Source organism: Chrysemys picta, chromosome 4, assembly GCF_011386835.1.
Source record: "Chrysemys picta bellii isolate R12L10 chromosome 4, ASM1138683v2, whole genome shotgun sequence".
Classification (NCBI taxonomy): Eukaryota; Metazoa; Chordata; order Testudines; family Emydidae; genus Chrysemys; species Chrysemys picta.
In genome coordinates, this window is record NC_088794.1 from 54018593 (window position 1) to 54030386 (window position 11794).

Genomic DNA, 11794 nt, shown 5'->3' on the forward strand with positions numbered 1-11794 from the left:
CCAATTTTTTTTTTTTTAAACAGAAGTCTCAAGAGTCTGTTCTTCTATAGTAACTTCCTGCTGAGTGGGTTAGGTTACTTCCTTCTGAATCAACACAGTGTTACAACTAACTAGCGGTGTATTTTCTAATTTTTGAGGTCTTGACTTTGTAACCTTAATAATGGTTTTAATTTACTTTGTGTGTGTGTGTGTGTGTGTGTGTGTGTGTGTGTGTGTGTGTAATTTAACATATATATTGCAGTAGCTCCTAAAGGCCACAACCAGGTTGGTCCCCACATCAGTTGGCACTGTGCAAACACATAATAAGTGACAGTTCCTGCCTCAAAGAGCTTACAGGCCAAAAGACAACATAGATCTTCTCAATGAAAAGGCTGGTGTGCAGAGGATCATCAAGTGAAGGTTCCATAACAAAAATGAGGCTAGAAGGTCTAAGCAGTTTAAAAAATTTACCCTGAGTATAAGTGCATGTGAAAGTCTCTTTTGTGTGATCTATATATTCAAAGAAAGGAAACAAAACCAAGACACACACACACAAACACGCACATTGTAGATATAGATACAAGCCTATTTGTTCTATCAAGCAGACCTATCTATCTACTAGAGCAAATGAACACCCCTAACCACTACACACTATACCACCATTACATAAATACACACTTGTATACGTAGGCACTGCACGCACATGGACCTCCTTGCATCAAGCACTACACTCTTTCAGTACAGCCACACACAGAGCTTTGTGCATGCCTGAGACAGAGACAGGCACATTTGTATACACACACACACACACACAGGGCCAGCGCTTCCACTAGGCGATCCTAGGCGGTCGCCTAGGGCGGCAGGATTTGTGGGGCAGCAGTTTCCCGCCCTCGGTGGAAATTCGGAGGCGGGGGGTCCTTCCACTCCGGGTCTTTGGTGGAAATTCGGCAGCGGATCCTTCACTCGCTCCGCGACCCGCCGCCGAAGTGCCCCAAAGACACGGAGCGGAAGGACCCCCGCCGCCGAATGCTCAGAGGAGCAGCGCTGCCGCCTAGGGCGGCAAAAACCCTGGCGCCGCTCCTGCACACACACGCAGATCTGCACTGCTGGCCAGGTTAGAATTCTCTCTCTGAAGCCAGGCTGCTTTTGCAAGCTACTGACGTCACAAAGGTGTCAACTGGCAACCGGTGTGACTCGAAGATGTTCCCATTTGCAAGCAGCTCTTCTTTACTTTCAAGCAAAAGAGGGTGAGCTCTCGCTAAGCAGACAAGTAGGCAATCTGCCAGGGAACTGCATGAGCGAGGGATTCAGAGAGCTTCCAAACAGCCTCACAGCTCAACTTCTCTTCGGTCTCACTGGAATGAGAAAACTGCTTGAACAGGGCTGGTGCTTTGTAGCTCTGCAGGGCCTCTGCCCCAGCATTCTCTGAAGGGCTGAAGCAGTGTGGAGGAGCTACAGTAGATAAGGTACCGTGTCATGTCCCCTCCCAATGGCCACAAATCCCTGTGGCTGGTGCTTCTTTTTGGAATGGGAGTGATGGCAAAGAGCCTGAACTGTCCAGTAAAGTGTACCTGTCAATACCTGGAAGTGAACTGCACAGGGCAGCAGCTGCAAGATTTCCCCACGACCATTCCACTGGACACAAGGCAGCTGATTCTGGCTACCAACAACATCTCCTACCTGCCATCGGTGGAGCTGAACTTCCTAAGTGACTTGGTCTATCTGGACTGCAGGGAGAATGCCATTAGTGAAGACCTGGATTTCGCCTTCATCAGTCTCAACAAGCTCATCTACCTAGACCTCAGCTTCAACAACCTCACCCGGGTCACTTTCACCACTTTCTCCCAGCTCAGTAGCCTGGTGGTGCTGAAGATCTCAGACAACCCAAATCTGGTGGAGATTGAGAAGGATTCCTTTGCCAATAACACCTGGCTGAGGCACCTGGATGTGAGCCGGACTGGCTTGACGTTCCTGGATATTAGCATTGTCAAGGATCTGCCCAATCTGAAGTCCCTGGGTCTAAGTGAAAACCTCTGGAACTGTAACTGCTCCTTCTTGGGCTTCACCCTCTGGATGAAAGAGAGTGGCGTTCGCTTCCCAGGTGAGGACTTTGTGGGTCAGCCCAGGCACCCCAAGATTTGGCTGGAACTAAGCAGATGGTTCTGCTTTCTGTATCAGAATGTCACTGTTATTCTTCACATTATGGGCCAGATTCTCAGTTGGTATAAAGTAGAACAGGTCCATTGAACTGTGCCAATTTACCTTAGCCATGGATTGGGCCCTCTGACCATAACAATATACACACCATCAAACACATACAAGGGCACCCATGCATGCCTAGACTTTAAGACCAGAAGGGACAATCATGATTATCTAGTCTGATGTCCTACACATCGCAGGCCACAGAACCTTGCCCACCCATTCCTGTAATAGACCCCTACCCTCTGGCTGAGTTACTGAAGTCCTCAAATCATGATTGAAAGACTTAAAGTTACAGAGAGTCCATGGAAGACTTAAAGTTACAGAGAATCCACTATTTACACTAGTTTAAACCAACAAGTGACTTGCGCCCCATGCTGCAAAGGAAGGCAAAAAAAAAAAAAAAAACAGGATCTCTGCTGATCTGACCTGGGGGGAAATTCCTTCCTGGCCCCAAATATGATGATCACTTAGACCCTGAGCATGTTGGCAAGAGCAACCAACCAGACAGCTGGGAAAGAATCCTCTGTAGTAACTCAGAGCCCTCCCCATCTAGTGTCCCATCTCTGGCCGGTGGAGATATTTGCTACTAGCAGTCACAGATGGGCCACAAGCCATTGTAGGCAGTCTCATCATACCATCCCCTCCATAAACTTACCAAGCTCAGTCTTGAAGCCAGGGAGGTTTTTTGACCCTACTGCTCCCCTTGGGAGGCTGTTCCAGAACTTCACTCCTCTGATGGTTAGAAACCTTCCTTTAATTTCAAGCCTAAACTTGTTGATTGCCAGTTTATATCCATTTGTTCTTGTGTCCACATTAGCCCTTAATTTAAATAACTCCTCTCCCTCTCTGGTATTTATCTATGTATTTATAGAGAGCAATCATATCTCCCCTCAGCTACATACAAACAACCGTGTGTGTGTGTGCGTGCGCGTGCAACCACAAAATGCTAAACTAACAATCAAGAACTGGCCTTAAGTGATAAGAAACAAGGAGCTTTATTCGACATTGGTGAGGCCTCATCTGGAATACTGTGTCCAGTTTTGGGCCCCACACTACAAGAAGGATGTGGAAAAATTGGAAAGAGTCCAGCGGAGGGCAACAAAAATGATTAGGGGTCTGGAGCACATGACTTATGAGGAGAGGCTGAGGGAATTGGGATTGTTTAGTCTCCAGAAGAGAAGAATGAGGGGGGATTTGATAGCAGCCTTCAACTACCTGAAGGGGGGTTCCAAAGAGGATGGAGCTCGGCTGTTCTCAGTGGTGGCAGATGACAGAACAAGGAGCAATGGTCTCAAGTTGCAGTGGGGGAGGTCCAGGTTGGATATCAGGAAAAACTATTTCACTAGGAGGGTGGTGAAACACTGGAATGCGTTACCTAGGGAGGTGGTGGAGTCTCCTTCCTTGGAGGTTTTTAAGGCCCGGCTTGACAAAGCCCTGGCTGGGATGATTTAGCTGGGAATTGGTCCTGCTTTGAGCAGGGGGTTGGACTAGATGACCTCTTGAGTTCCCTTCCAACTCTGATATTCTATGATTCTAAGGAGATTTGCTAGACCTTTAAAATTCCTCCTTTAGCCTCAGGTGGTGCCACTGTAGTCTGTGATCAGTTCAAAGTGCCATGTGTCTGTCCTGCTGTATTACCCACAGGCAGTTCTTGGGCAAGCTCTGGATGAGGAAAGCTGCTCCTCTGAACTTCCAGACGTTTCTGTAGTTCCATTCTGGACTATAGTTTTTTGCTAGTGGTGTTAAATTTCAGGGTTTTTAATGGTAGATTAAAAAAACCCTCAAATGAAAATGCAAGAGATACCATTATTCCAGCCCTGGGGCCTCGCACACCATTCCCAGCCCACCTCAATTCTGACCTCTAGTACGCTGCTTTTCCAACCCAGGGCTCCCCATGGTTCTGCCAATGCACCCCTACCCTAACCTGTAAATCGTCCTGCTGTTCCATTCCTGGGTGTCTCTTCTTGAACGTAGACGTTCATTTGGGCCAACTATATGGCAATTTTGTTCTGTGCACAAACACACATGAGGATGAAACTGAGTCAGCTCCCTTTCCTCTGGGACCCTAGCTGGGACAGGATACCACAGGTTAAATCCTGCCCCTATTGAAGTCAGTGGCAGTTTTGTCATTGATTTCAGTGGGGCGGGGCCAGGACTTCACTCTACTTTCATACCCTGCCTATATTTTTGTTACATGAGCAGTACAAGCAATGACCTTTTCCCTAAGAGTAAGAGCTGTTCTGCTGGAGCAGGGGTAAACCATTTCTCTCTTCACACTAACTGTCACAGCACTTTTATCTCAGTCGTTTTTGCCCTGAATGCAGATACCTTTTGTACAGCACTCAGTATTAAAGGCCTGATACAGAGCCCATGCTGAACTCCGTGGGAGTCCTTTTATTAACTGCAGCAGACTTTGGATCAGGCCCTACATTGAGGAGGATTGACAGAGTGTAAAATAGGATATTAAGTGTGATTGTACTCAGGAAAGTATCTCTTGTGCATTAGCTATTGTGGGGCTCCCATATGTTCTCTCTCATTCTCAAGGATGCCAGAGCAAATTAACTCAATTTACAACATGAAGTCCTGGATCAGGAAAGCACATAAGCACCTGCTTAAATCCCTTTGACTCCAGTGATGATTAAGCACATGCTTAAGTGCTGTTCTCAATAGTGATAATTTCCCGAGTTGAGGCCTGAAAGATGATATATATATATATATATTTTTTATAATTAATGGAGATATCCCATCTCCTAGAACTGGAAGGGACCTTGAAAGGTAATTGAGTCCAGCCCCCTGCCTTCACTAGCAGGATCAAGTACTAATTTTGCCCTAGATCCCTAAGTGGTCCCCTCAAGGATTAAACTCACAACCCTGGGTTTAGCAAGCCAATGCTCAAACCACTGAGCTATCCCCCCTCTTAAATCACCAGAAATGCCTAAATCCAGCTGGGTTTTTTTTCTGCCTCAGTTAAAAGATTATGTAACTGGATTGTAGCTGTTGCTTATGCACAGGGTAGAAGAGTCTCCATTTCACTTTCCCAGAGTCGTTTTGGTCCCAAGAGTAAGAGCGTGTTTGGGAGTCACTGAAATGTATGCTGGCTTTTCCCAACTCCAAATGTTCACAAGCCCCAGTCTTTAAAGAATTACACACAGCACAATGCTGAGAGGGGATTCTGAAAATAGTAATTGTTTAAGGATTGGCTGGACAAGACTCTCTCAGTAAAAACAAAGAAAGGAAGATTGGAGGCTGGTGTTACTCAGTGCAGAGTTAAGGTTATTTAAGTACCTGCCTTGGGGCAGGAAGCTCTTTTGTTTGCCTGTAAGTGCTACACATGCCTATGGAGTTGTGTAAAGACCTAATCATAGTAATAACATTGTAGATGGGAGAAAGTGCATCGGAGCCTTATACAGGAGTGTAAGAAACCATGTGTATTATTATAGGCACCAATACAAAAGAGGGTTACAGCAGATGACTGGGTGCATCAGTCTTGAAGCCCCATGCAACAGCTGTGGGAAACTGGGGGTTTGGTTATTTGTGTTTAATAATAAGTGCATTTTTCTTGCATGAGGAGAGAGGTCAGTCTCAATATTCACATCACAGATTTCATGTGCGTGTTGGAGACATTCACATGGCGGGACAGAGGGAGGAGAAGGAGCTGTAATGAAGTGGCCTCTAGCGGGACATAACTGAGAGTATCAATTTAGGACAGATTGCTTAGAGCAGGGCAGTCACAGCCCAAGGCTGGATAGGCACACCAAACTAGCCAAACAGAGAGGACTTTGGTTTTACCCCACTGGCTAACCAGAAGTCATATAAGCAATTCCCTCAGATACTCCAGTTCCCTTGTATCACCACCAGCACCACTCCTTATGGGGATGAATGGTTATGAAAACCAATACCCCAGTAAAAGAAATAAGTTTCTCCCAATCCCAAAGGACCAAGCCCCAGACCCAGGTCAGATCTTACCCACAAGTCAGATCTTACCCACAAATCATGCTGTTGCTAATCCTTTAGAATCTAAAATCTAAAGGTTTATTCATAACAAGAAAGAAATATAGATGAGAGCTAAAATTGGTCAAAGTAATTAATTACATACAGCAATGGCAAAGTTCTTGGTTCAGGTTTGTAGCAGTGATGGAATAAACTGCAGGCTCAAATCAAGTCTCTGAAGTACATCCACAGCTTGGATGGGTCATTCAGTCCTTTGTTCAGAGCTTCAGTGTAGCAAAGTTCCTCCAGAGGTAAGAAGCAGGATTGAAGACAAGCTGGAGAAGATGCAGCTGCCTTTTATAGTCTCTTGCCATGCGGCCTGTGCTTCCTTTGTCTCAAACACAAGCTGCCCAGCACATGGCTTGAAAGCTTTAGAGTTCCCTCCATAGGCATGTCCCTGCATGCCTTGCTGAGTCATAAGGTGTATCCACCTTCTCTCAATGGGTCAATTGTATAACTGATGGTCCTTAATGGGCCATCAAGCAGGCTAGGCAGTGCTGATGCCAAGCTATCTGGGGTGTCACCCAGAAGCATAGCACAAGTTTGAAATATAGACAGTATAGAGCCAATACTTATAACTTTAAATACAAAAATGATACATGCATCCAGATAGCATAATCATAACCAGCAAATGATAACCTTTTCATAGACACCTTACTTGACCTCCTTTGTACAAGATTTGGTGCCACTACAGAAAGTTGGTTGCAACAATGGTCTATACGATCACAGTTTGTGTGAATAACATCACAGGAGCAAAAACAACAAGGAGTCTGGTGGCACCGAAGAAGTGAGGTTTTAACTCACGAAAGCTTATGCCCAAATAAATCTGTTAGTCTTTAAGGTGCCACCAGACTCCTTGTTGTTTTTGTAGATATAGACTAACACGGCTACCCCCTGATACATCACAGGAGCAGCTTCTGCTAGGACTGAGGGGGAGAAGAGGGATTTTCCCTATCAGCATCATGGCTGCTACTCACGGGTGCCAGAGAGGGGTGAATAAAGAGTTGATAGAAAGGGCAGAAGGCCTATGTGTCAGTTCTCATTCTCTTCCCTGTCAGGCTTTGCTACCTTCCAGCAACACTTTGTGTGTGAAAGAGGCAGGAGGTTTTATGTTTCCCTGGGACTAGGGTGAGAACTGCAGTTAAACTTTAATGCTGCGGGTAAACATATCCAGGACGAGTGCCTTTGACCAAGACCACCTCTCTTTCCAGCTGGGAGGGAAATAAGAAGCTCCCTGCTCATGTGAGCCACTGCCACAGATACAGGCGAGATGGTACAGATAAGATGGATGTTCCATCCATGCAAACCCATACCACCAGTGAAGGGGGACCTGAGGGCAGCTGCAGCTTATGGGCAAGTCAGGGAGCCCAACTGTACTGCAAAACAATGCCCCAGCCAGGCCTTTTAAAAGCTACTGATGCCTGATAAGGAAACAGAGCACCAACGTTTATGCAGATCTGTGTTTGGATCCACATGCAAAACTGAAGTTGCCCCAAGTTTGGGGGGTGTTCGGCCTCATCCCGAATGTTATTCAGATACAGAGATAAAACCATACTGATTTTACCCTCCCCAGAATCCTTTATTACTAGGGACATTTGCGTGAAGACAAGTTATTTTTCTAAGTTGCCTCTGGACTCCTATTTACTGTTGCTCAAGGTATACACAAGAGAGGGTTTCTTCTGTGTTTCCTCTACAGATCCTGAGAACATCTCCTGCTACAGCCCAGCAGCTCTACATGGCTGGTCAATGCCTGGGGTGGAGTCGAAGCTCCACTACACATGTCTCCTCCATTTACATGACACAGACTACGCCTTCCTGGGTCTGATTGGCTTCTGTATATTCTCTGCCGGCACTGTGGCAGCCTGGTTGGCTGGAATGTGTGTAGTGCTATACGAATTCCACACAACAAGGGGAGGGAATGATGAAGATGAAGACGAAGAAGCAACCACCTAGAACTAGCCTCTGAAGCCCTGGTGAATAACTATGCTGGGATGCCGGAGACTGATACTAGACGTACCTTTCTCTTGGTCCCCCTGGGCTTTCCCTGTCTATCTGCCTTTCCAGATGAGATTCTTGTGACCCAAAATACAACTGCAGGAATCCTTTTGTTGTAATTTAACCCTCTTTGGGGGAATTTCTTACTTCCTCCTTCTTTTCTCCAAAATTTCTTTCTCCAGCTGGGCTTGGGCCATTGACAAATTAATTGATGCCTGCCAAAAGTATGGTAAGGGCTCATCTATCAACCAGCCAGATAATTAGTATTTATTTACGGAGTGCCCCCAAATAGCTAAGAACCTTACTGAATATGTGGAAAGCCATGAGCAAAGACATTCAAAAATAGGGGCCTAAAGTCAGGCTCATAAATTCATATTTAGGCTCTTGGACTATGTGTCCTGATTTTCAAAAATGTCAAGTGTTCAAAATGTCAAAAATGTCGAGCAATGGTGATCACTGGAAGTTGCTGGGAGCTAAAGGCTTTTGAAAATCAGGTTATTTATTTAGAAGCCTAAATAGGGATTTAGGAACCCAACTTTAGGCTCCTATTCTTGAAAATTTTGGCCATGACCCCTGTCCCAGAGAGCTTGCAATCTAAGTATGATTTGTAAAAGATATACAAGTTATTCCCCAAAAGATGCTGGAGATGAAGCAGCCAAGTGTTTCAGAAAGATCACCATAGAGTGACCTCTAGCTGATATATATGTTTAACATCCCCTTAATATTGCAGCCAGGAAGAGAGAATTCCCTGCTGAGAGCAGCTCAGCTTAGCTCTTACTTGCTGAAACTAATAGCATGTCTCCTAGAATCTTACTTGAAAGATTAAGGCAGATTGGTTTGGACATGAGCTGCTGGATAACAAACTGCCTGAAGGACACTAAATATATGGTAATGATAAACGGCAATGTATTGAGTTTGGGAAAGATGTTTAGTAGGGTGCTGCAGCGATCTGTTTGGTCTGGACTTCCTTAACAGCTTCATGAAAGAGTCTAATTTGGGAGGAGCTGAAAATAACAGTAAAAACAGAACTAACTCAGAGACCAAGAGTGATTAAAAATGCAGGTAGAAAATATAAATAGTTATAATAAAAAGATTAGTCTTGTGAAAATGACACCAACACATATGGGGAGTATTATTCTTTGTATTGCAGTAGCACTTAAGGTGTCCAATCAGGGCCCCATTGTGTTAGGTGTTGCATGTATATAATTACACAGTCCCCATCTCAAAGAGTTTACAATGAAAGGGCTAGATTGTGAATCCCTCATCCACACTGGTGTGCAGTTACTCAAATAAGTATTGCCATTGACTTCAGGGGGACTACTTGTGTGAGTAATTGGTCACCAATATGAGTAATAGGTTTACAGTCTGGCCCATACTGATCTGAAACCTACATATTCAACAGGTGGGAGAAATCTAGGAAACAGAAATGCTGTTAGACTACAAATTAGACCTGAGTTTGCATTGAGAGTGTCCTATTTTAGTTTTGTTTTAAACTGATTCCTAATTGATTTAAGCTAAGCTGAAATAAGCCTTGTTTAAACCAAAATCAGAGTGTCCACACAGGCTTTTGCACTGGTTTAACTAAACTAGTTTAAAATGATGCCTTAGGCCTGGTCTACACTACGGGTTTAGGTCGACTTTAGCGGCGTTAAACCGAATTAAGCCTGGACACGTCCACACAACGAAGCCCTTTCTTTCGACTTAAAGGGTCCTTTAAACCGGTTTCTTTACACCACCTCTGACGAGGGGATTAGCGATAAAACCGGTCTTTGCGGGTCGGAATTGGGGTAGTGTGGACGGAATTCGACGTTATTGGCCTCCGGGAGCTATCCCACAGTGCTTCATTGTGACCGCTCTGGACAGCACTCTCAACTCAGATGCACTGACCAGGTAGACAGGAAAAGACCCGCGAAGGTTTGAATTTCATTTCCTGTTTGCCCAGCGTGGAGAGCACAGGTGACCCCGCAGAGCTCATCAGCACAGGTAACCGTGATGGAGTCCTCCCAGGATCGCAAAAGAGCTCCAGCATGGACCGAACGGGAGGTACGAGATCTGCTCGCCATATGGGGAGATGAAGCAGTGATAGCTGAACTCCGTAGCAGTAAAAGAAATGGAAAAGTATTAGAAAAGATCTCCAAGGCCATGAAGGACTGAGGCCATAACAGGGACACACAGCAGTGCCGCGTGAAAATTAAGGAGCTACGGCAAGCTTACCACAAAGCCAGAGAAGCAAACGGAAGGTCCGGGGCAGAGCCGCAAACTTGCCGCTACTACGCGGAGCTGCATGCGATCCTAGGGGGTGCAGCCACCACTACCCCAACCGTGTGCTATGACTCTCTCACTGGAGAAACACACAGGGAAGACGGTTCGGGGAACGAGGAGGATGATGACGATGGAGGTACTGTAGGTAGCTCACAGCAGCAAGGAAGCGGAGAAACCGGTTTCCCCAACAGCCAGGATATGTTTGTGACCCTGGACCTGGAACCAGTAACCCCCGAACTCACCCAAGACCCTCAGGGCACACAGGAGACCTCTGGTGAGTGTAACTTTGTAACTATTTGTAAACATTACAAAAAAAAAGCAAGCGTGTTTAATGATTACTTTGCCCTGGCAATCGCGGCCAGTACATCTACTGGAAAAGTCTGTTAACGTGTATGGGGATGGAGCGGAAATCCTCCAGGGACATCTCCAGAAAGCTCTCCTGGTTGAAATGGGGTGATTTTATTAAGGGGACATTCAGAGGCGCCCGTTCCTGCTCTTCTGACCAGAAATGTTCCCCGCTGTTAACCACGCGGTGGGGGGAGGGGTGAAGTGATCATCCCAGAGAATCGTGTGTGTGTGTGGGGCGGGGGGGTTTACTTGTGTTTGTGCCGCATGTTAACCGGGAAACCGCAGCCACTCCTTTTACATTGAAACCCCATTTTAAATGGACAACCCAATTCATCCTTGATATGGGAAATGCGCTGCTGTTTGCAACCTTTCCCGCATGTTAAGAAGGTTAAAAAAGCCAAAACACTGTGGCCTACGATGGCTGCCTGCAAGCCGAAATATGCGACCTTGTAATGAAAGAGTGTACCCATTGTTCTCTAAAATGTGTCTTTTTTAACCACCTCTCCCTTCTCCTCCGCCAGCTGCAAATGTTTCTCCTTCGCAGAGGCTCGTGAACATTAGAAAGAGAAAACGTAGGACGAGGGACGAGATGTTCACGGAGCTGCAGATGTCCGCCCAGGCTGATAGAGCACAGCAGAATGCGTGGAGGCAGTCAATGACGGAGATGAGAAAAGCCCAATATGAACGAGAGGAGAGGTGGCGGGCTGAATCGCGGGAAGAACAGAGCAAGTGGCGGGCTGAAGACGATAGGTGGCGTCAGCTTGCAGACAGACGGCAAGAGGCAATGCTCCGTCTGCTGGAGCATCAAACTGATATGCTCGAGCGTATGGTTGAGTTGCAGGAAAGGCAGCAGGAGCAGAGACCGCCGCTACAGCCCCTGTGTAACCAACAGCCCTCCTCCCCAAGTTCCATAGCCTCCTCACCCAGACGCCCAAGAACACGGTGGGGGGGCCTCCGTCCACCCAGTCACTCCACCCCAGATGATCGCCCAAGCATCAGAAGGCTGGCCTTCAATAAG

General features: G+C 46.3%; 1 protein-coding gene across 1 annotated transcript; it reads left to right on the forward strand.

Moving 5' to 3' along the window:
- Window positions 1-1455: 1455 nt before the first annotated feature.
- On the forward strand, window positions 1456-8124 carry LOC101934399 (leucine-rich repeat-containing protein 52-like). Its single transcript, XM_005314331.4, has 2 exons — window positions 1456-2080; window positions 7868-8124. Exons 1-2 carry the CDS (start codon window positions 1456-1458, stop codon window positions 8122-8124), a joined length of 882 nt encoding a protein of 293 aa, XP_005314388.3.
- The last annotated feature ends 3670 nt before the right edge of the window (window positions 8125-11794 follow it).

Excerpts from the sequence above, each read along its gene's own strand:
- LOC101934399 (XM_005314331.4), top strand. The coding sequence starts at position 1,456 with ATGTCCCCTCCCAATGGCCACAAATCCCTGTGGCTGGTGCTTCTTTTT. Across the intron at positions 2,081-7,867 it reads GAGTGGCGTTCGCTTCCCAG|ATCCTGAGAACATCTCCTGC; the intron begins GTGAGGACTTTG and ends TTTCCTCTACAG.